This window comes from Myotis nattereri, assembly GCF_964212035.1.
Source record: "Myotis nattereri genome assembly, chromosome: 17".
Classification (NCBI taxonomy): domain Eukaryota; kingdom Metazoa; phylum Chordata; class Mammalia; order Chiroptera; family Vespertilionidae; genus Myotis; species Myotis nattereri.
Genome location: NC_138092.1, coordinates 28925024 through 28948407, shown reverse-complemented (window position 1 = coordinate 28948407; position 23384 = coordinate 28925024). Strand labels below are relative to the sequence as shown.

The following is a 23384-nucleotide window of genomic DNA, read 5'->3' as shown; positions in this document are numbered from 1 at the left end:
AGAGAAACATTGATTGGTTGCCTTCCTTATGGGCCCTGACCAGGGATGGAACCTGCACAGTTTGGTGTACGAAACGATGCTCCAACCAACTGAACCGGCCAGAGCTCGAGTGTTTTTCTTTGTCCCACTTATTCTATCTGCCAATCATAGAGGACATTTGGGGGAAGTAACTTTTGGCCCTTTATACTGTAGGCAAACTGCTACTTTGGTTATTTGCAATTGGAAGGTGCCAGTTATTTCAGCTGTGTTTCTTTTCTTTTATGACATGTTTTTAAAAGTCATGCTGGTTCAAAAACACTATATGTTAACTAATCATTTCATTGTTTTTCACTTGAGTAATTTTAGACCTTAATTGAGCTCATGCTTTCCTCTTTCACTGTTTATTCTTACTAAATGTATAAGTTTATGAATAACATGATGATATTAAAATAAACATAAACTTATTAAGCAAAGGAACTATATGTAAAGTGTTGGGTTAAAGTTAAATAACACAATATTAGTGTATAGCTTTGCAGTTTCTGAAACCTACACTTAGAATTGAGATCTGCTGTTTTATAAGGTTTATTTTTGTAAATTTTAAAAAGTGACTATATTATTACACTTTTTCTATAAGTTTGTGTTTCTGATGAAATCTCTTTCATGCATATTAGTTTTGGACTGAAGTCTTGAACATAAAGTAGGCATTTTATAAACAGATTCTAGGCTAAAGTTGTAAATGAAACCAAATTATTTCCACTTGATTGCTCAAGTCATTGGAGATTATGAGTACTTTCTTGGCGGTGGGGGGGGAGATATGTTTCTCTTTCTTTTTTTCCAGTTTTGATGTAGAATTTAAGTTTTAACCAAATGCCCTTTTTCTGTTCCAAGATTGCATCTAGAAAGGCTAGAGGGTCAGAGAAGTAACTGAAACCACCATTGGTTCATTTCATGATGGAACACTAGATGGCGCTGTCCCCTGAGGTATTTGACTGGAATTGACTACCAACCGTCCATAAGGCTTATTGTATGGGTTGGGTTGTTACTTTGTGTTTTTCAGAAGTCAGATAAAAACATTCTGTTCACTTCTTGTTCTTAATGAAGTTTTAACTTCATGAATTAGGATCTACAATGGAAAAAAGGATGGCTTTCTTAAATAATGTAACTGAGATGTTGGATAAACGTAAATACCAGTAACCATGGCTTCCTGGTACCAAGAACAAACTTGTTTACCTTTTTTAGTTTATTAGCAAATAAACTTTACTTTTAGAAAAGTTTTAGGTTTACAGAAAAATTTCAAGGACAGTACAGCAAGTTCTCATTGGCCTTGCATGCAGTTACCCCTGTTATCAACATCCTACATTAGTATGGTGCATTTGTCACAACTGATGAACTGATATTGACGTTATTAGTAAGTCAAGTCCACACTTTATTCAGATTTCCTTCATTTTAACCAAATGTCCCTTTTCTGTTCCAAGATCGCATCCAGATCACCTCTTGCATTTAGCCGTTATGTCTCCTTAGGTTGTTGCTCTTGCTGTGGCAGAATCTCAGACTGTCTTTGATTTTGATGAACGTGATGGCTTGGAAGGTTACTGGCTGGGTATACTGCAAGATGCCCCTCCGCTGAAATGTGTCTGATGTTTTTCTAGTGAGTAGACTGGGGCTATGGATTTGGGGGAGAAAGACCAGAGATAAAATGCCATTTCATCGTATCATATCAAGGGTACACACCGTCAATCGGACCAATCACTGCTGATGTGGCTTTGACCACCTGGCTGAGGGGGTGCTTGTCAGACTTCTCCACAGTAAGTTTCCCTTCCCCCTCTTGCCTGACTGCAGACTCTCCGGGAGAAAGTCCATGTGCGCAGGGCACACTTGAGTGGGGTGTTATGCTTCACCTCTTTGAAGGCAAAGTACATAAATTATTGGGACTTACTCCTCATGGGAAAATTTTCTCTTCTCCTCTATTTATTTATTTATGTAGCTATTTATACCAGTGTGGATTCATGAATATTTTTTTTCATGCTCTGGTTTATAATCCAATACTAATTTACTTATTATGTTACTCAAATTGTTCCAGTTTGGGCTTTTGGGAAAACTTTCAGTTGGCTCCTGTGTTACTTTCTTTGACATAGCCCCATCCATGTGGTGCGTTTTATTTTTAAAAACCCAACTTGTTTATTTTAATTGATTTTGTTCAGTCTACAAAGAGAATTTAGTTCCATTATTCTGTGAGCACTCTTCTATTCCATTATTAAAGTAATATGTAATGACAGAAATGGAAAGATAGATGAAAACTATCCCAGTTCAATTTTTGTTAAGATTTGAGTGTGCTCTCTTGAAGTGCTTTCTTTGTTCTTTATGACTTAAAAAAAATAGGTCTAATCATTCTTTGTAAATAATTTTATATTCTGATTATCCCTATTTAAGAATGTTTCATGGATATTATCTCACTTTATTACATATATGTCACTTAACATGTTCTATGTACTTCTGTTAATCTTTCCTTTCTAATTGGCTAAAATTAGCCTATAAAGATCTTCAGTGTATTCCATAATTCTGGACCCATATCAGGTCTTTACTACAGAGTGGCTGAATGAATAACTCAGCTATTTAAAAAGTTTCAATATTTTTGAATTGTAAATAGTGGTGAAATGAGTACATTCAAGCCTACAAGTTATTCAAGCATTTTTACATTATTTCACATATTTGAGATTCTTGGACGTTGACTAGGTCCAATAATAGCATCAATATTTTTAAAGGTTTTGATTAATAATGAGATTTTACAAAACTGGGCAAATTGTATGAGGCTAACTCATGGAAAGAAAGGAAAGATATTGTCCAGACTATGCAAATAAGCAAGGTGTCCCTGGTTGAGCATCTAAACAAAATGAACTGATTAAAGAGAAATAAGGCTTCTCATAGACATGATTTCTAATTGAGAGCCTCACTGCTACCCTGTCAGCACCCCATCTCACTGCGAGGCTGAGGTTGGGGAAATTATGCGGCCGGTTTAAATCAGTTTAGTTCAAGGAAGGACAGGGGGAGAAGAATCCACATTCTGGGCAGCACTGAACTAACCCTCGCAAGAACTCTTGTGAGCAGAACAGTGAGAATTAAGTTTTCTTCCTAAGATCTCTGCTGAAGTATATTACCATTCTACCCAAAATGTTCATTAAAACGTTAACACAGATGCCTGAAAACACCAAAAACTGGACGCCTACCTTTGATGGGAGGCAGTATATTGAAATAATGAGAAGAGACCTCTTTCCGTCATGAAAGAAAAGTTTTAAAATAATTTTTCCCTCAAAGGCCCTCCGGGTATGGTATCTGTGGCTGCAGTGCCTCCCACCACGGCCCACGTGGGTTTGGAAACCTCTCTTCCCTCCGCTGGGCCTGCGGCTGCTTCTCCTGCCCACCCATGCCTCTGCGCCGCCCACTGGGCTTCCTAACGTGCTTCTCTGACGTCGCATTGCACTTCACTGCTTGCTCAACACACATCTTGTTTTCATGTCTTTCACAAACACACCGACCCACTCCACTAGGTGAGCGGCTTGTACTGAAATATTTCTGCGTTTGTCCCTCATCACAACCCTGGGAGGCAAGTACCGTTTTCACCCTCACTTTGTGGGTGAGCGCAGTAAGCAGGGCCCGGGCAGGAGGCCAGGCAGCAGGGTCCACAGGCCATGCTGTTACCAGGTGGTCTAGTCAAGTCCGCACTCTTCCCCGGGATTCGCATTTCTCCAGGAGGTGCCTTCTCGGGGTCACTGGCTTCCCCTGTTGCTGAGCCCCTGTGTGTCCAGTGGGTCCCAAAGGATGATCCAGGGCCAGGAAAGCCAGCCCTTATGGCCTGGTCCCGCCCCAGACCTTCACCCCAGAACCAGACACTCTGGGGCGGGGTGCAGTGATCTGTTCCAAGAAGCCTTCCAGGCCATGCTGGTACACGCTGGTTGGCTGGCAGTCTGGGCGGCCCTGGCCATCTATGCTCCCGCACTTCTCTGCCCCGACTCCTGCTGCTGTATCCTTTCTCAGAATTCTCCCTGCAGCCTCCTTTTACTTTATTTTTAAAAATATACTTTCACTGATTTCAGAGAGGGAGGGAGACAGAGATAGAAGCATCAGTGATGAGGGAGAATCATTGATCGGCTGCCTCCTGCACACCCCACACTGGGGATGGAGCCTGCAACCTGGGCACGTGCCCTGCCCGGGAATCGAACCGTGGTCTCCTGGTTCATAGGTCGATGCTCCACCACTGAGCCAGCCGCTGGGCGCTGCGCCCTGTCCCCCTTCACAGTTAATGCCTAACGTCACGTATGGGTGAAGCCTGTTCTTGTCATCAGCTCTGTGATCGCTCAGAATGGTCTTCGCATTCTGTACTTGCCGTTCCCTTATGATACTTCCCTTGTCTACCTGTATCGTCACTGTACTTGTCCCCGGAAGGCGGGCAACTTGGGACTAAACACCCATGTCCCTTGCACACCCACGGTTCCTGTGTTCAGGGAACTGTTCAATGAAGAACTGTACTGCATGGCTACTATTAGCCCACCGAACACCTTATTTAGGGTTAAGTATATTAACAAAAAGGAGATTAGGAGTGATAACCTTCTTTGAAAAAAATGTCTCACGAAGAAGGACTCGAAATACAATTCTTTGACAGAGCAAATGTTTTTAAATGATTTCACTTATATCTCTCATCAAAACATCTGTGTTGTGGCTCCCATGAACTGTCCAAAGACTTCCTCTTTTGACATGCTCTCGACTCTTTCACGCACACCCCATCGCTCACATCAAAGTGACTTTTCCAGGGTAGTTAAGACTTGAGACTCGGCCATGAAGCATTCAGAATAGAATGTAATGCTCCACATGGTCTGGCTTTCATGGATAGAGCATCTTTTTGTGTGTGGCCTTGTTTGAGCATTGAATGTAGCCCACTTCTGCATCCCTTAACTATCCTAGCAACCACAGTACACTGGCAGCTCTTGTGGACAACTGAAACCACTCGCCATTCTCCCCAACTTGAATGGCTGAGTATCAGACCTCCCTGAGGTGCATGTGATCAGAGATTATATTAATGACTCTGTTTTTTTTTGTTGTTGTTGTTGTTTTGTTTAGTTTACTGATTTCAGGGAGGAAGGGAGAGGGAGAGAGATGGAAACAGCAATGATCAGAGAGAATCATCGATTGGCTGTTTCTTGCATGCCCCCTACTGGGGATTGAGCTCAAAACCCAGGGATGTACCCTTGAACGGAATCGAACCCAGGACCTTTCAGTCCACAGACTGACGCTCCCACTGAGCCAAACCGTCTAGGGATGACTCTGTTGTTTTAAAGAGACACATAACTGTTTTGCATCTTAGAACATGCCTGCATATAATGGGTTTTGGGTAACCACACCCCCAATGTCCTCCACTTGAATCAGATACGCCACTGATATCCAAAGGTCTCAAACATCCTTCCAGCTCCCTGGGCACAGGTTTGTCCCCTTACCCACAATTCCAAAGTCCAAAAAACTCTGCAAACCATCTTAGAACTCATTGGAAGGTAAAATCTGACCTAAAGCAATTTATAGGCTACATTCATCCCACTTAGTATGAGTTCAGGCATATTTCTGCAGGAATATTTCATTTGACTAAAGTTTCTTTTCCCCTCCACTGTTCACTACCAAATATTCAGTTAATACTCCTTGTATTTACCTTTTAAGTTAAACAACAACACACACACAAAAAAACCACCCTGAAATCAAAAACACATCTGACCCTAAGGGTAACAGATGATCAATTAAGGGTCCAAGCCCAGCATCAGTGTAAAAAATTTTCAGATTGTTTTCTTGTTCTGAAATATGCATTGACCTTTGGTGCTGGCAAGAAAGCCACCTTTGATTCTAGAAGTTCTGTGTTGATATTGCACATTGGCCAATTCAGATGCTTTCTAATAGCTTTCCAAGGACCTAGAGATGAAGGCCACTAAAACTGCCCCAATACTTCCACATTTAAGGGATGTATCCAATATTATATGGTGGCCATCTTGAAGATCCTGTGACATTTTTGGCACTCACTCCTTTCTGAAGCATTTAGATTCATAAGAATACAAAAAATTAGCCCTAGCCGGTTTGGCTCAGTGGATAGAGCATTGACCTGCGGACTAAAAGGTCCCAGGCTCGATTCCGGTCAAGGGCACATGCCCAGGTTGCGAGCTCGATCCCCAGTGGGGAGCGTGCAGGAGGCAGCGAATCAATAATTCTCTCTCATCATTGATGTTTCTATCTCTCTCTCCCTCTTCCTTCCTCTCTGAAATTAATAAAAAAAATTTTTTTTAAAAAAAAGAATATAAAAATTAAATTGGAAGGCGTTCTTCCTATACATCTATCAGATTAGAACTTTCTGGGATAAAATTTTTATCAGTTTAATATATCTTCATGTTAGAAAATGGAGCATGAATATTATCAAAGCATTTTATTCAACAGTATATTCTGTATAAATTGTTTTTTTAAAAACAATTTATGATGAATGCATGCACGACTTTTTTTTTTTTTTTTGTAAAAATAAAATTGCTTACAAGAAATTTCCCCTCACATCTACGTGGACTCCAGTGGAGCATTTTATAAGTAATTCCTTTGCCCACCTGGCATACCCACCGAAGCCAGGGAGATACCACTAGCAAAGTACTTCATTTTACAGGGAAATAATATGAAACAAATCTATCCCTTCTGTGGCCAAAGTGCACCTGACTGTTCAGCCGTGGACTAGTGCTAGTCCCTGCCAGACCTTCAGGGATTGTTAGCCGAGTGAGAGGTCTCGTTATAAAAGTGCCAGAACACAAAAGGGGGCACTGAGAAAGCGGTGGGCGTGTATCTTTGTGTGTTTCTAATCACATTCCCATCGGGAAGAAGGCAAGTCTCATCTCCACTTCATCTAAAAACTTCTTAGTCAAAATGTAGGGGGCACAGAACTGAAGTCTCCATTCCACAAGGCAGAAGCAGAAGATGATGTTCCTGAGGGGAAGGCTGGCTGGTGGTGAGAGGTGCCCGTGGCTGAGAACGCAAGCAGTGGATTGGTTGTGGAACGTGGCAGTCAAATCGTAAGGGCTAGATGAGCCACAGGGTGGGCATATGTTTTAAGTCAGTTGACCGTATCAAGACGCTGGTGTTTCAGAACTGAGTACCTTTGGAAGCGACTGCCCCGGATGTAGTTGGTTGAGCGAAGGGAGAGATCAAAAGAAAGCCATTTCCACAGGCAAAATTGGAAATGAGTTGATACTTACATCTCGGTGCCCTTGACCTATCCTCCTTCTACTGACCTCTTGTGCACATTGGGACAGGAGTCAAGGCTCCCGAGGTGCAGACCCCCCCCTAAAAGAAGGCCTGGGCGGTGTGCTGCTCTAGTGGATTCTGGCAGAATCCAGGGAGGCGTGCTTGGCGGGCGGCGTTGGCACCTAGTCCCTGTCCCTTTCTACCAAAGACCCCAGGGGGAAGCTTCTAAGCTTTACTTTAAGTTCCGTGAGCCTCGAGCTCATAAGAAAGGGAAAAGGTAAACCATTTTCTCCCTCTTTCTCCTCTATTCCTCCCTTGGGAAACCAAACCATCTGAGGAAAGAGAAGGCTGGTCTTCTTTTGAGAAGATAACTTTGCAAAACGGGTCAAAGCTTAGAGGAGCGGCTCTCAAGCCTGAGAAAACATTATATTCACGGGGGACACTTTTCTAGTGTCGTGCCAGGCCGCCAGCCCTCCCTGCCGAACAGCGAGTAGAGTCAGGATCTTGGGGAGCAGGCATTCTATCTTTCAGGTGCTTCGTGACCTGAGCTGTGATGATGTAAACCATCCTGCACACCCCTGGAGACCCTAAGATTATACAAAACCTACTCAGCCCCTCCTTCTGCCTGTCAGCCACGGGGAGGGTGGACTCCCACGGCCGAAGGAGGAGGCCGTGCGTGCTGACCACTGAGCACTCTGTGGCCGGAGCATGTGCTGGAAGTGAGTGACGTGGCCTGAACTGCTGGAGGCACCTGAGGAAGGGACCACACACCTGACCGAGAGGAAAAGCTGAACGTAAAAATGTCCAAAGGAAGCAGAATGGAGAGAAGGAAAACCAGGTGAAGATACATTTAGTCATTCTAGAGACTTCTTTCTGCTTTAGGAATGCTTTACACCTTCTCTCCACATAATATGTTGGGCCATGCGTGTGACTGGGAAAGAACATGGGAACAGATGGGTGCCCCACTGTCAATCAAGTGATTAGCTGTGCAGAGATTCCATGATGATAATCTATCTTTGTGAATGTGGCACTTGCGAATCAAGACTTGAAGAATATTTTAGAAAGGACACTTTAAAAAATCACACAGGAAAAGAAGATAAAAGTCAGGTAAAAGTAGAATATTTTATCCCTTCCCCTAGGTACCCAAGGTCTAGCCAAGGTGAGATTTTAGTGGTGCCTGCTAAGCCTAGTTGAAAACAAACCCTACTTGGCCCCATAAAGGATGTCCAGGTATCCCTTTCAAGTCTCCATTCTGAAATTGCTCAAAGGATGGAGGCAGAACTTGTACAAGTCTTTTAAACCATGTAACCATATGGAATCACCTCTCATTTCCCCCACAACTGGTACTCATTTTTACATGGACAATAGTTGAAAATCTTAGACACAAGTAAAAAGCTTGAGATGTTATTGGACCAGGTGTATTAAAATAAAATCAAAAAATAGAAATATTAGGTATATACAGGACAGCATAAGTGAAACATGTGACACAGCATTTTCCATTCAAAGCTTACAGTAGTAAGAAAAATTTAGTAAACAAAACCTCCTGTATCCCTTGCTACAGTGACTCATCGGCGCCTCCTCAGTCGTTCATTTCCTTCATATTCTGTATAAATAGACTCACACACATCTTACACCATTTAGAAAATTGCTGAATCATAACATAGCCCCCAAACATGGAGTTTTTACTTTGAGTAAAACTAACATTAATATTTGATCATTCAAATAATGTTCAAATCATTTGAAGCAATAAAGGAAATTTCTATGTTTTATAAGGCCCTATACAGTTCTGCAGAGATTAGAATTGCATTGTTCTTCCAAACTACATTGTCAATGAAAGTCTGTGTATAGGAAGTTGTGGAATTGAAAAGCTGGACCGTTTAAAAATAGTCCTTCTTAAGGTAGTCCTGGTAGGTCTGGGCAAGGCCCGGCAGTGGATGAGGCCCATGTTCCTTCACTCAGCAGCTTTGCGTGACTCACAAATGACACTTCTACAGGAAAGAGACCAGAAAAGCGTGGCTGCTTCCTATTTGGGGGTCTGGGCAGTCTCCACAGATGGAAATGTTGAACAGTCTCAGATTTAGGGGGAGGGGCGATCACGGAAATCTGGGAAAGGCTCTGAAGCTTCTGACTTCACGGGAAAACCTAACAGGTTGGATTAGTAATGTTTAAACAGAGAAGCCAAAGCATAGAGAACATACAAACACGTGCCATGAGAGGCATCGGGTTATTTTACTTTTATAGGTGAGCTTAGTTCTGCTACTGGGTGGGATTGATTGAAATGGCCTCTGAACCTTTGAGTCTCACATCCAATTGTAAACAAGAGGCCAACGTGGGTGCATCTGGGGCAGAGCCGGTGTTTTCTTCTCAGAGGGCTGTATTCAGACGTCGGTCCAGCAAAGCAGGATGGCCATCTGGGAGCAGGCCCAGCGGCAGAGCTGTGGGCATCAGCCTGTGAGAAGAGGATACTTTTCCACGTAGAGAGTGTGTCTTCCTGAGTAATGGAGCCTCACTCCAGGAAGCAGGGATGACCGATGACGTCAGCACATGAAAACCAGTGCACCAGGCAGCTGCCGGCCGGGGGCGCCAGGGCTTCCTGTGTTCTAAGGCTGCTGCTGATACTGGCCTTCCGTGGCGGTGTAGAAGTCATCCAGGACGCTCTGCAAGTAATCAAACGTGGGCCTCTCTTCTGCCTTTTCTTTCCAGCACATTTTCATGATCTCATAGAGCTCATCCGGGCAGTTCTCCATGCGGGGCATCCTGTAGCCCTGCGACAGCGCAGTCATCACGTCCGCATTCGTTCTCCCTAAAACAAACAAACAAATAAATGCCAGACCATTTAGAAACCTGACTGGGGAGTAAGCACTGCAGTGGTCTTGCTACCCACACCCCACATCCATTACTGAAGCCAGCTCTAGAGGCTGTGAGGGAATGAACCATGACCCCTGCAAATGTGTATGGTGGGATCCTAGCCCACAATACCTCGGAAAGTGACTGTATTTAGAAATAAGGCCTTTAAAGAGGTCATCAAATTCAAATGAGGCCTTTAGAGTGGGCCCCACCCAATGGCAACTGGTGTCCTTACAAGAAGAGGGCGGGACACAGAGAGACGCTGGGGATGCGTGTGCACAGAGGAGAGGCCATGTGAGGACAGTGTGAAGGTGGCCATCTATGACCAAGGAGAAGCCACAGGAGAAACCAAACCTGCCCACACCTTGATCTCAGACTGTGGCATCGGTACGGATGCCCTAAGAAACTGATATGAAGGTTGAGAAAATTTCTGCAGGCAACTAAAGAATATCAATTTTAGTGTAAAGATAATCAAGACAGCTTTAATTTTGCCAAAGGGAAAACAGGCAAATGTGGTAAGTAGAAGACAAAGCAAGTTCTCTTTCATGACAAGAGGATACTGGGCTTGCCTGACCTTTGGAAATGAACTACTCAAGCCCTAACCCTCAATCCTAATTTCCTTTGTATTTTTTCAGCGTCTACCTGTAATACATCATAAAAATCATTTGCACATACATTACCTCATACCAATATTTCTAAAAATCAGCTTTTCATTGTAAGTTTACTTAAAGAAGTCAGGATTCTTACTTCAGCTAAGACAACTGATTATGTCCAAATTATCTGGAATGTGTGTAATCTCATACCCTGTGAGGGAACAAGGTGTTCATTTACTGAGCTCTGAGAGGAGTGAGAATGGAGGATGGCTTTTAATATGGTCAAATGTCTTACGACAGTTCAGAAACTGAACTTCTAATCTTTGTTATTGGAAATAGTTTTAAGGAAAAAAAATCATTTTTATAACATTTTCTTCCTTATTAAAACATTTTCTTCCATTATTAAAACTGGGACAGAGGACCGAGTTCATGTAGTGGTTTGGGTTACATCATGTACCCAATCCGTATGTTTTGCCTGCTTTGTGTGTACCTTATTCTGCAGAGCTATGAACTCCTCTAGAGAGGAGCCGTGTTCCATGCAGAATATTTTCATGCAGAATATGCACACTGCCTGGCCTATGCGGAACTCCATTCATCACAACCAATTTCCCTTCCACAGCTCTCTCCTTCCCACAGCCATAGCTTTTACCACTAGTGGTCACTAGGAAGACTAAAAGTTAGCTAGAAAATTAGGAGAAATGTCTTTTATTAGATCTGGGACACAACCTTCTTTTGAATTTAGTCTCTAAGCAGTGTTTTCCAAATTATGGGTCACCACCCATTTGGTTGTTTAGATGGTGAATTATTTTTTCTCATGTCAATTTCTGAAATACCATCTTCAAATATTTGTGTAACTGGAATGTTCTAACTGGAACATTCTCACTGCTTGAAGCCAAGGGGCCAAATCTGTATCACTTCCTTTACTTGGGGCTCTTCTGTGTGTGGCTTTGGCACTGCGTTGGCTCTTGAAACTAGCCAAGCTCACTTGAATAACTTTCAGGGGACATCTCTGTGTTTACTTCTACATGGGGGTTGGGTGTCAGTCAGGGATCCTGGTGGGAGGACTAAAATGCAGGGTGAGAGAAAAGCAGCTGGACCGGTACACTTGGTTAGGAGTATCTTTCACTTCCTTCCCGGAGAACCTCCAATGGCATAAAGGTCAGAATGTGTCCACAGAAGCGGGCCCCTAACCCCACCGCAGACTGTTCTTTCCTGTTCTCATGAATTCTCCTAATGCTGAAGAACGCTCTCAAAGATGCAGAAAAAGCCAGGCATGCTACATCCTGCTTGGTGATTTGACTTGATAAGAGGAATAGAACGAAGGAAATCTGGAGTCTATCTTTTTATGCACAAGTAAACCAATAAACAAAATAAAGCAATTGAATGACGAGTCTTACAGAAGAAAGAAAGAGTGGGAAGGAGACCTCCACCAGACCCTAAGAGTCAAGATGATACTTGGTAATTAGTCTGCTGTTAGGTCAAGACAGCAAACACCCGTTGGCTGGTGATCTTAAAAGGCAAGCACGTTCATATTTCGTCTTTCATTCTCTGAACAAGCATTTATTGAGTATTTACTATGGGTGATGAGCTAGCACTAAACGCTGAGACATAAAAAGAAGATGATGACAGAGGCTTGTCCTCAAATGGCACACAGCCCAGTGGGGAAGATGCCCCCAGGATAGGGAAGTGGGTGGGAGCAGGAAGTGATATCTGGAGTAGGTCGGAATTAGCAAAGACTAAAGGTTGACGCAGGAGCACAGGAGGGAGAAAAATGCCGCAGAGCAGAGATTAGAAAGGAATAGGGGGTCAGCGGCAGGAGATGGGAGCCCAGCAGCTCCAGCAACGCTGACATCTTTAAAGACTAGGGGGCCCTCTGTGTGTGTGAGAGGGAAGAAGTACCAGCTACCACAGGACCACAGTCTCCCACCCAACAATGTTTCCAAAAGGGCAAAGGAGTTTTTCCTGAGCACTGCTGCCACCCGGGTGAGCATTATTTGCAGCAGGATGTGTTTCCTGGCTCTGATTCACACTGGGCACCGAGATGCTGCATATATCTGGTAAGAAACAGCTGGAAAAGACAAGATGCTTCAGAAAACTTTGTCATTTTTTGAACCTCCTTTCTCTTAATAAGAGCAAAGCAAAACAAAACCCCAACCACAAAATCCCCTCTAGTTTCTTTAGAAATTCACATATAAATATTATTACAGTTTTGCTTTTAAGATAGTGAAGTTAAGGACCATTGGCTTCATCTCCTTTTTTCCTCTTTAATTTATCCCTCCCTCAAAAGAACAAGAAACAGAAACTTAAAGTCTATCTTTGGTGAACCAGGAGACACCTGTCAGCCAGAGGCAGAAGTGGTCTGAGCCAAGAGGAGGAACGTGAAACTACAGTCCCTACCAGAAAGGGACGGCAAGACGTGTCATCCCATCAACTGCACCTGGGAGGCTCCACATGTTATCACACATGCAGGGTGAGGTGGGTGGCCGCAGACAGGACTGTACCTAGAGACCGCCTGGCAGGTGCTCCGTGACCTGCTGGTTCATAGGCTGACGTTCAACAGAGCCACACTGGCCAGGTCTGCCTTAGGCCTTTTTGTCATATGTACCACTTGAATGGAAAAAAGTAAATGAAGGGTACCTGGATAAGGAATTTTCCCATAGGTGACGATTTCATACAGGAGAATTCCGAAGGACCACACGTCAGACTTAATAGTGAAACATCCAAAGTTGATTGCTTCTGGAGCGGTCCACTTGATGGGGAATTTAGCACCTAAGAGAGAAGACACAGGTGTCTTACTTGGGCCTCTGAGCTGACACAAAAAGGTCATGGCCATGTGACCCTCATAATTTCCTTCTCTTGAGAAAATTATATATATATATATTTTGAATAGGTAACACACACAGTACAAAATAGAGATGATACAAAATGTTCTACTTAAAATGTTGGCCTCCCTCCTCTGTTTCCCATTTGGGCATTTCCCTGTGAAGAAGTAAAGTTTCTTGTGTCTCCTCCCAGAGATATCCTAACCAGCCCACCTTAACCACGCACGCATGCGACACAGAATGTAAAGGCATTTCTTCTTAGCTTGCTCCTTTGCCCCTCAACAACGGCCTCTAAACATATACAGGGTGGAGCAAAAGTAGGTTTACAGTTGTGAGTATGTGAAACACAGTTATTTATTATTTATTATATTATTTTTCCACATGAACAACTGTAAACCTACTTCAGATATACCCTGAATATATCTTTAGTGTTTACATTTTCTCTAATAACTAACCCAAACTATGTTTATATGGAATATAAATACATCTTGATGTACATGTTCCTGTGGATAAAGCTCTTAAGCCTGTACCAAAAGGAACTTCAGATGCTACTCCAGTCTTTATGTCTCATGTTTTCCTTTGATGGAACCAAACATTATTAGACTTTTAGAAATCGGGTAGGATGGTAATCTGCCCTGAATGAGACAGTGGTGATGCTAGGCTTCTCATCAGAAGCTGGTGAGGCTAAGGGACACCTCGCCATCAGGTCACCTGAGAGGCAAACCTGGCCCGAGGGCCTTCAGGTCACCTTGAGGAAGGTAGGGGCTCAGGCTAGGGGTTTCTACCAACAATTAAAAATTTTTAAAAACATGTTTGCCTTCTGATGTCTTTTGCTTTATAATTTTTTTGTGGTGTCAGACCAAAATTGGAAATCAGAATAAGAATAAAAAGGGCAGAAGAAAGCCTCACAGAGCAGCTCCTGTGTGTGGTGCACTCACTGTAGCACATTCCAGCCTTAAACCTCCCACCCCTCGGCCTTGGGGCAGCAGTCCAGGTGTGGGGCGGGGGCGGGGGGGGGGGGGGTCGGCCTTGGCTGGGTTTGAATCAGATTCTGCTGATTCCAGTGTGCTATGACGCCCGCAAATCACTACTGCCTTTGCACCTTCCTGGCACCTCCATCTGTAAAATGAGGAAACAACGGAACCTCCCCAGCTGAGCTGTGTGCTTGGCACAGGTGAATACCAATGAAAGGTAAACTGCATTACTGTTTGATTCTAGAACCCGAGATCTCTGCGCCAAGCCACCTGTCTCATTCAAGAGAACAGTTATTTTTGTGAGACTCTAGGCCTGTGAAATTCAACAAAACCATGGAATAAATTCTAGCTCATGTATTTTGAAGCTAGATCTCCTGGGTTTGAAACCTGGCTCTACCACTTACTGTGGGACCTCAGAAGCTGCTGGACCTCTTGGCTTCCTCATCTATAAGGCAGAAATCACCATCACCATGACATCATCATCATCATCTAGCATTATTGTAAAGATCAATGAGATAATGTATGAAAAGTACTTAGAATAGTGCCTGCCACATATACAGTGGGGCCTTGACTTGCGAGTTTAATTCTTTCAGAGACCAAGCTCGTTAAGGAGCTCGTTAAAGAGCTCATTAACTCAAATTACTCTGTCAACTCAATGCAAAAAATCGGCGGAGAGACAGCTGGTATCTCAAAAAACTCGTTAGTCGGGACACTCGTAAGTTAAGGCCACACTGTACTCACTACATTTTCGCTACTACTTTTTAAACTGCGTTTCCTCAAACTGTTCTCCTTCACCTGCCTTTTTGTTGCGGATAATTAAGATCAAGGTGCGTAATAAACCACCTGAGAGAACAGAGGATTGAGGCAGGAGGAAAACCACCTTAAACAAGATGGAGGCAAGAGATGCTACACAAATCAAAGCGATGTTTTCCATCTGTCTGTCCCCCTGTAAGTCCTGCAGATGCTTCCCAGAAATAACACGCATGTAGCTAAAAGGAAAACAGTCCTTGTTTAATAACTCTTAGGAATGTCAAGAGAGTGCTTGGCTCTTTCGGAAGAGAGAAAGCACTGCAAAGATATTCACTCAGTGTTCGTGAGGGAGACCTTCAGAGCCCTCAGATCATCAGCGACGTGGAAGAGTCTTGAACAGGAAAAGCCAGTGCGACTCCAGACGTGGCCCTCCATAGAGCGATGTGCCAGGAAGTGGAACAAGTATGCCTTTCTGTGCATTTTTGATTCATGTTTATAGAATGAAATGTGGGAAAGGAAGGGAGTGTATTTTTATAGCATTATATTTACTTCTATGTGTGTAATAATTTCCATATTTTTTTAAAAAAATATATTTTATTTTTTATAGTGAGGAAGGGAGAAGGATAGAGAGTCAGAAATATCGATGAGAAACATCGATCAGCTGCCTCCTGCACACCCCCTACTGGGGATGTGCCCGCAACCAAGATACATGGCCTTGACTGGAATCGAACCTGGGACCCTTCAGTCTGTAAGCCGATGCTCTATCCACTGAGGCAAACCAGTCAGGGCAATTTCCATGTTTTAATTTGCAATTAAAAGGCCAGAATATAGAATATAAAATTACTGTTGCAAACATTTTCTCTATACAGTAAAGAAAGTGTACTTCATTATATGGATGAAAAGCTTTAACATGTACTATAAACAAAGAATCTTGACATGACCAAATCTCTTTTAGTTTTGCTTTCCTTACTTGAAATACAAAGGATAGATAGCATTTGTAAATGTTACAAAAGTATCATGTGGAGTTAATCAAGAGAGTAATTTTTTAAAACAAGTATCAGAATCACAAACAGCAATTATGATACATTAGAGGCCCGGTGCATGATTTCTTGCATGGGTGGGGTCTGCACGGCCCGCCCCATTTGGCATTCCGGTCGCTTGGCTTTTATATATATAAATTTTAGAATAGTCTACCAAATGAGTTCGTTTTATTAGTGGTGACAATTGTAACTGCTTTGTTAAAAACAGAGAAAAATAAAACTAAACAATAACAATACACCCGGAGATCGTTAGCATACCTTCCCTTGCTGTGTACTCGTTATCTTCAATTATTCGAGCAAGGCCAAAGTCAGCAATTTTGCACATGAGTGACTCAGAGACCAGGACGTTAGCTGCTCGCAGGTCTCGGTGAATGTAGTTCTTCCTCTCGATGTACGCCATTCCCTCTGCGATCTGAACACAAGAAGACATTCGTTTTCAATGTAGGGTAGACTATTGTAGAAGGCCATCAAGGAAAACCAAAAAATGGATGAGTTCCTGAAATCCTTTCATGTACGTTATTCTGATCATAGAAGTTTTGAAAACATTGGATAAATTACAATCACCATTTTGAGCTCTTTCTAAAATAACTGCCCCCAAATCTCCAGTGATGGTAATCGGGTCTCAACATGATCCTTTAAATAATAGCTACCTGACTCAATGTTTTCTAATGTGTGGAGAATCTTTTTAATACCCTACTAAATTCTTGCAGGTAGATAGATGTCATTATCCCAGTTTTACAAATGAGAAAACAGAGCTGGAGGAAGTGACACGCTAATACAAATAAGTTATTGGGGTATCAAGAACAGGATGGCTCTGGTGGGTATGGCTCGGTTGGTTGAACATCATCCCATTCACCGAGAGGTCCTTTGTTGGCTCATTCCCACCTGCCCTTTCACCTGGCCAATTCACTCTGCAGGGCTCAGCTGAGAGGTCACTTCCTTTAAGAACCTTGGTCCAACTCCTTCTTGTTTGATGTATGTGGTCCCAGAGCTCCCTGATCCTCACCTCTGATCATGGCAGGAATGTAAACCCCTTAGCACAGGTGCACACACCTGTACTTGGACACTTATGTAACATTCCAATATTGTATACAAGCTGGGCCAGGAACCTGAATGAGCCAAAGTTGGCTGCAATCCCAATTTGGGCCTGAAATTGCAGTTGACAGTAGCAATCAGGAACCTGTGCTGGACACCCCTCTAAGGATGCTGACTGACACACACAGATATGTGCTAGTGGTCCCGAAAGAGCCTCTAAGACATGGGACCAAGGACCCACATCTCGCTTGTTCTTGGTGATGGATTTGAGCGATCAGCTTGTTAAGAAAAGTGTTCTGGCCCTGGCTGGGTGGCTCAGTTGGTTGGAACATCCTCCTGTCAGGACGTATATGGGAGGCAAGCGATCAATGTTCCTCTCTCCCTCTCTCTAAAATCAATAAAAAATATATCCTCGAGTGAAGATGAAAAAAGAAAACTGTTTTGGGAACTTGTGAGTAAGGTTTTAATTACACCTACCCCAGTTCTGCATTTAAACAAACCTGAATGCGTTTTTAAAAACGATTCTCTGAAACAACAGCAGACTTGCAAGCAGACCCAGTTTATTCTGGCTTCCTTTTCCACATCTGAGTCCTTTAAGGAGCTCATATTCCAAACAATAATAGCAGTATTCACCAAGACCAGGATCCAAAACACTAGCATTCACCAATTGAATAAATAATAGACATGGGAACAAAATTACAGCTTTCAGATAGGCTTTACTTTTAAAATGAAGCCACAAAAGACTACAGCTCTCTTCTTCTATAAAAACTAGAGGCCCAGTGCATGAATTCGTGCACCAGTGGGGTCCCTTCGCCTGGCCTGTGGGATCAGGCTGAAACTGGCTCTCTGACAATCCCCGAGGTGCCCCGGATTATGAGAGGGTGCAGGCCAGGCCGAGGGACCCCACCGGTGCACAATCGGGGCCAGGGAGGGACACAGGAAGCTGGCCAGCCGGGGGGGGGGGGGGGGCGGGGGGTTTTGGGGGAAAGAGAACGCGGGAGGTTCCAGGTTGTGTCTGGCCTGTCTCTTTCAGTCCCAATCAGCCGGACCCCAGGAGCAAGCTAACCTACCGGTCAGCGCATCTGCCCCCCTGGTGGTCAGTGCACATCATAGTGAGCAGTTGAGCCAACTTAGCATATCATTAGAATATTATGCTTTAATTGATTGAATGGACCACTGGACACTTAGCATATTAGGTTTTTATTATACAGGATTATTCTTTCCCTGATATATAGGTATTGTTCTTTCTTGGTTTATTTATTTTTTTAACCTTAATCTTTTTTTTTGGTTGTATTTACTTTGGCTAAAGTATATTCAGTTCTAAATTGTAAGAGCAGGAAGAAATCAGAGACTACTCTGGCTAATGAAATCCAAGACCAACTTTTCTTTCATGGAATACCTTCTTCCTCCCCCAAGCCACCTCATCTAATAATTGTCAGCACTGCAGGCAGAGCGAGTTTTGTACTCCTGGTGTAAAGTGAGCTGATTTAGGTTTAGAAGTGCTTTGCATTTCTCGTGTTCTTCAGCTCAAACAGCACGGCGAACATACATTTCTTAGTTCCCCTTTCTGACCCTTCAGTGGAAATATATGATGACGACATTTTCTCCCTTTGATGGTGTGTGTGTGTGTGTGTGTGTGTGTGTGTGTGTGTGTGTAAGGACAGAGAGGAACCACCAGGTAAGAGACTGACTGCTGGGATCCCAGCCTGAGCCAGTAACCCACAAGGGTTCTGGTGAAATTCCAGGTATCTAGTACCAAGTGAAAGTCCCAGGCACAGAGAAGATATTAAAAACGATGTTTCCTGCCCCCACCGGTATGGCTCAGTGGTTGAGCTTCGACCCAGGGACCAAGAGGTTGCTGGTTTGATTCCCGGTCAGGGCACATGCCTAGTCTGTGGGCTGGATCCCCAGTAGAGGATATGCAGGAGGCAGCCATCCTCTCTCATCTGTGTTTCTTTCTCTCTATCCTTCTCCCTTCCTCGCTCTCTGAAAATCAATAAAAACATATTTTTTAAAAAATGATGTTTCCTGAGTTAAAGGGCAACCTGATCTTATCAGGGGGTAAATAAGCAGATTCCCAGCCTTGTGCCATGCAAGTCTCCCCGAGAGGCCTTTCAAAGGCGCTGTGCGAAGAGAAGGAGCTGGCCACCAGGTGCCTGCCATTGGTCTCTGCAAGTCCGAGAAGGGTCGGGGCTAAAAACACATGTGTGACCAGAGAGAGAAGTAAGGTACGTATTACCGAACGTCTGACCCCAACGAGCAGGCCTGTCTCCCCCACCGCTGCTGTGAAATAGGAAGTGTCAACCCTCCCAACAGATGTAGCCTCCAGGGCTCACAACAAATTAGGAGAAGGCACCACTTCCTCCAGGTGGAGGTGACCCAGCTGTCGTGGCTGGTGGGCAAGCTGGTCAGGGATGGACTTCAGTCCCTCATCAGAACCCCAAAGGACCATGGCAGACACACTCTACATGGGCGTGTTGTCAGTGTGTATCTATTTTTCAGTATATGCATGATTTTACACACACACACACACACACACACACACAGAAATACATATAAACCGATGGAAAGTTTTCAGAACCCCAACATTTTGTAAAGCATTATTGCATCTGTCCCTCTGCTCATCATTTTCTGACACACACACACACACACACACACACACACACACGCACGAGCGCGCGCTTATTATGCATGGGGACAGGGTGTGGACAGAAGACAAAGTACAGAGTCCCATTTACTTTGCAAATAAGTATTTTTTCAGAGTACAAAGTCAAAAACGTTAAGTCAGACTGAAATTTTCAGAAGTACTGAAGTTGAACTTAAGTCGTTTAAGGTAAAATAGAAAGTCTGTGTTCCTATCCCCCAAATTAGTATATGGCATGAGCAGTCTCAGCCCTGCCTGCACTGCTGGGAGGAAGGCAACAGAGGTCCCTCCCTCCCAAGGAATCACAGCTTCGCTCACATATGTTTATTGAGAAGTGAGTTGCCAGTGATCAACTGGGGGTTCGCAGTATGGTTAAGGTTAAGCGGTTAAGCGTGGAGCAGGAAATACCTAACAATGACAGCCTTCGGATATAGAGGCCCGGTGCACAAAAATTTGTGCACTGGGGGGGGGGGGGGGGTGGTCCCTCAGCCGGCCTGTGCCCTCTCGCAGTCTGGGACCCCTCGGGAGATAACGCCCTGCTGGCTTAGGCCTGCTTCCGGGTGGCAGAGGGCAGGCCCAATCCCTAGGTGCAGCCCCTGGTCGGGCTCAGAGCAGGGCCAATTGGGGAGTTGGGGCGCTGCCCCCTTTCATGCACAGAGCAGGGCGGATTGGGAGGTTGCGATGCCACCCTCAGTCATGCACAGAGCAGGGCCAATCAAGGGGTTGGGGCACTGCCCCCTGTCACACACAGAGCAGGGCCCATCAGGGGGGTTGGGGCTCCGTACCCTGTCATGCACAGAGCAGGGCCGATCAGGGTGCTGGGGAGCTCCCCCCTGTCACGCACAGAGCAGGGTCGATCAGGGGGTTGGGGAGCTCCCCCTGTCACGCACAGAGCAGGGTCGATCAGGGGGTTGGGGAGCTCCCCCCTGTCATGCACAGAGCAGGGCCCATCGGGGGTTGGGGAGCTCCCCCCTGTCATGCACAGAGCAGGGCCCATCAGGGGGTTGGGGAGCTCCCCCCGTCACTCACAGAGTAGGGCCGATAGGGGAGTTGGGGCACTGCCCCCTGTCACACACAGAGCAGGGCGGATCGGGGTTGGGGTGCCACCCTCTATCACCCACAGAGCAGGGCCGATCAGGGGATTGGGGTGCCGCCACTCTCACATTCAGGGCAGGGCCGATGGGGAGGTTATGGCTCTACACCGTCATACACAGAGCAGGGCCCGTGGGGGGGGGTGCGTGTTGGGGCGCCGCACCCTGTCACACAGAGCCGCAGGGTGATCAGGGGGTTGGGGAGCTCCCCCCTATCAGGAACAGAGCAGGGCCGATCAGGGGATTGGGGTGCCTTCCCCTGTCAGGAACAGAGCAGGGCAGATAGGGAGGTTGTGGCCCGCCCCCTGTCACACACAGAGCCACAGGGCGATCAGGGGGTTTGGGCGCTGCCCCCTGTCACGCTGATCCCAGTGCCGGGAGGCCTCGCGGCTCCGCTGATCCCAGTGCTGGGAGGCATATTACCCTTTTACTATATAGAATAGAGGCCTGGTGCATGGGTGGGGGCTGGCTGGTTTGCCCTGAAGGGTGTCCTGGATCAGGGTGGGGGTCCTCACTGGGGTGCCTGGCCAGTCTGGGTGAGGGGCTGAGGGCTGTTTTCAGGCTGGGACTGAAGCTCCCAACTGCTCCTTTTTTTCTTTTTTTTTATTCTGGGCCAACTTTAGCTCTGGCTCCAGCTCTGAGGCCTCAGCTGCTGAAAACAGGTATCTGGTTTGTTTGGGTTCTACAATCGAAACTCTGTATCAACTCCAGCTCTGAGATCCCAGCAGGCTGAAAGATGGTTTCTGGGGTTTTGTTTAGCTTCTATATTGTTACAATGCTTCAAACTGCAAGCTCAGAGGCCAGCAAGGCAGGCGGGGAACGTTGCAGTCCTCCTTCACTGAAGCAAGCAAGCCTCATGTTCAGTTTAAGCTGCCTGGCTGCCGGCCGCCATCTTGGCTGGCAGTTAATTTGCATATCGCCCTGATTAGCCAATGGGAAGGGTAGCGGTCGTATGCTAATTACCATGTTTCTCTTTTATTAGATAGGATACACACACATACACACACACACACACACACACACAAGACTGATTTTGACTTTATATGGAATACAACTCTGGAGAAAAAAATCTTCACCATGTTTAACACACCAAGACAGAGCAGGTAAATAATACCTCTTGTAAGTGACTTGTTGCTAGCAATGACGACAGAGGTCACTCATCCTTTCCCGTTCTTCTCGGAAGCTCAACCAGAAGCCCTGAGCTACCTGTAGCCACCATTCCTAGGCACATGCACTTTGAAAGCTTTGCTCAGCACACAGAGGGCTGGTTTCCCTGGAGAACTTGAGGGATGCTTTGGACAAATAACAACATGTCTGTGGACGGCCTTGCTCTGCAAGTCTTGCTTTAGTGTTCTTGTGCTCATCCCAAGGAGTATCACTTTTCTGAGAAACTGGCAAGTAACAGGCTATCTTGCCTAGTGAGTTACTTCTTATTTTAATAAGAAGAAAGCCACACTTGAGTCAGATGATGGAGGGACTGAAGGAATGAAAGGAACTTAACTGAGGGGACTCAATGGGAGCCCTCAAGCAAAGCCAACATCGACCCCAGGAAACTCCAGCCTAAATGAGAAACTGGAACTGAAAACTCAACCTGCCTTAGAACTCGCTGGTTGGAAAAGATTTGTCATCTAGACAAGTCACGAGTGAAATTAAAGAAGAAACCTGCCAACAGGCAGGAAAGAATAAAAATCTGTTTTCCTTGTTGCTTTACCTGTCCTATTAGGCATTGTCTATCTCATTTTCTAGATATGTATTTCCTTCCTAAACTTGGGAAAAGTAGAATTCAAATAATTAATTACTTTTAAAAGCCCTAGGAAGGCTATGACATAATGATAGTGATATTAATAAATGGGAACAGAATAAGTGAGTAGCAACTGGGTGGAACCTAGGGTCTCTCTGAAGGCTTCTTAATAACAAGGAGCCCCTGAGCCCAATCGCAAACTGACTTAGGCCATTTAATGACAACAGAAAAATAGAATATAAAGAAAGTTTAAGAAAGAACACATCTCTGTTCTCCAAGTACAACAGCATTTGTTCTATAGCACTTAGCAGTTTTTATAGAAGCACTTTCCTATCTATTAATATTCATTGATATTCATACTTCATCCTTACACTCTTAAACGTTTTTTTCTTATTGATTTTTAGAGAGAGAAGAAGGGAGAGTAAGAGAGAGAAACATTGATACGGGAGTGTAACATCATCAGGTGCCTCCTGCACGCCCCCTCCCGGGGATCCGGCTTGCAACCCAGGCATATGCCTTCACCCGGAATGGAACCTGCAATCTTTTGGTGCATGGATGATGTTCAACCAACTGAGTCACACTGGCTAGGGCATCCCTACACTCTTTAGTCCATAATTTGG

General features: G+C 44.7%; 1 protein-coding gene across 2 annotated transcripts in view; it reads right to left on the bottom strand.

Annotated features, from left to right (window-relative positions):
• Positions 1-8326: 8326 nt before the first annotated feature.
• Positions 8327-23384, bottom strand: part of LYN (LYN proto-oncogene, Src family tyrosine kinase) — a 104606-nt gene continuing 89548 nt past the window's right edge. For both annotated transcript variants that reach the window (XM_081111585.1, XM_081111584.1), the window contains exons 11-13: positions 16512-16665; positions 13305-13436; positions 8327-10030 (exon numbers count right to left, since the gene is read on the bottom strand). In XM_081111585.1, coding sequence (XP_080967711.1) covers positions 9828-10030; positions 13305-13436; positions 16512-16665 — 489 coding nt within the window. In that variant the 3' untranslated portion in view covers positions 8327-9827. The remainder of the gene's footprint in view (positions 10031-13304; positions 13437-16511; positions 16666-23384) is intronic.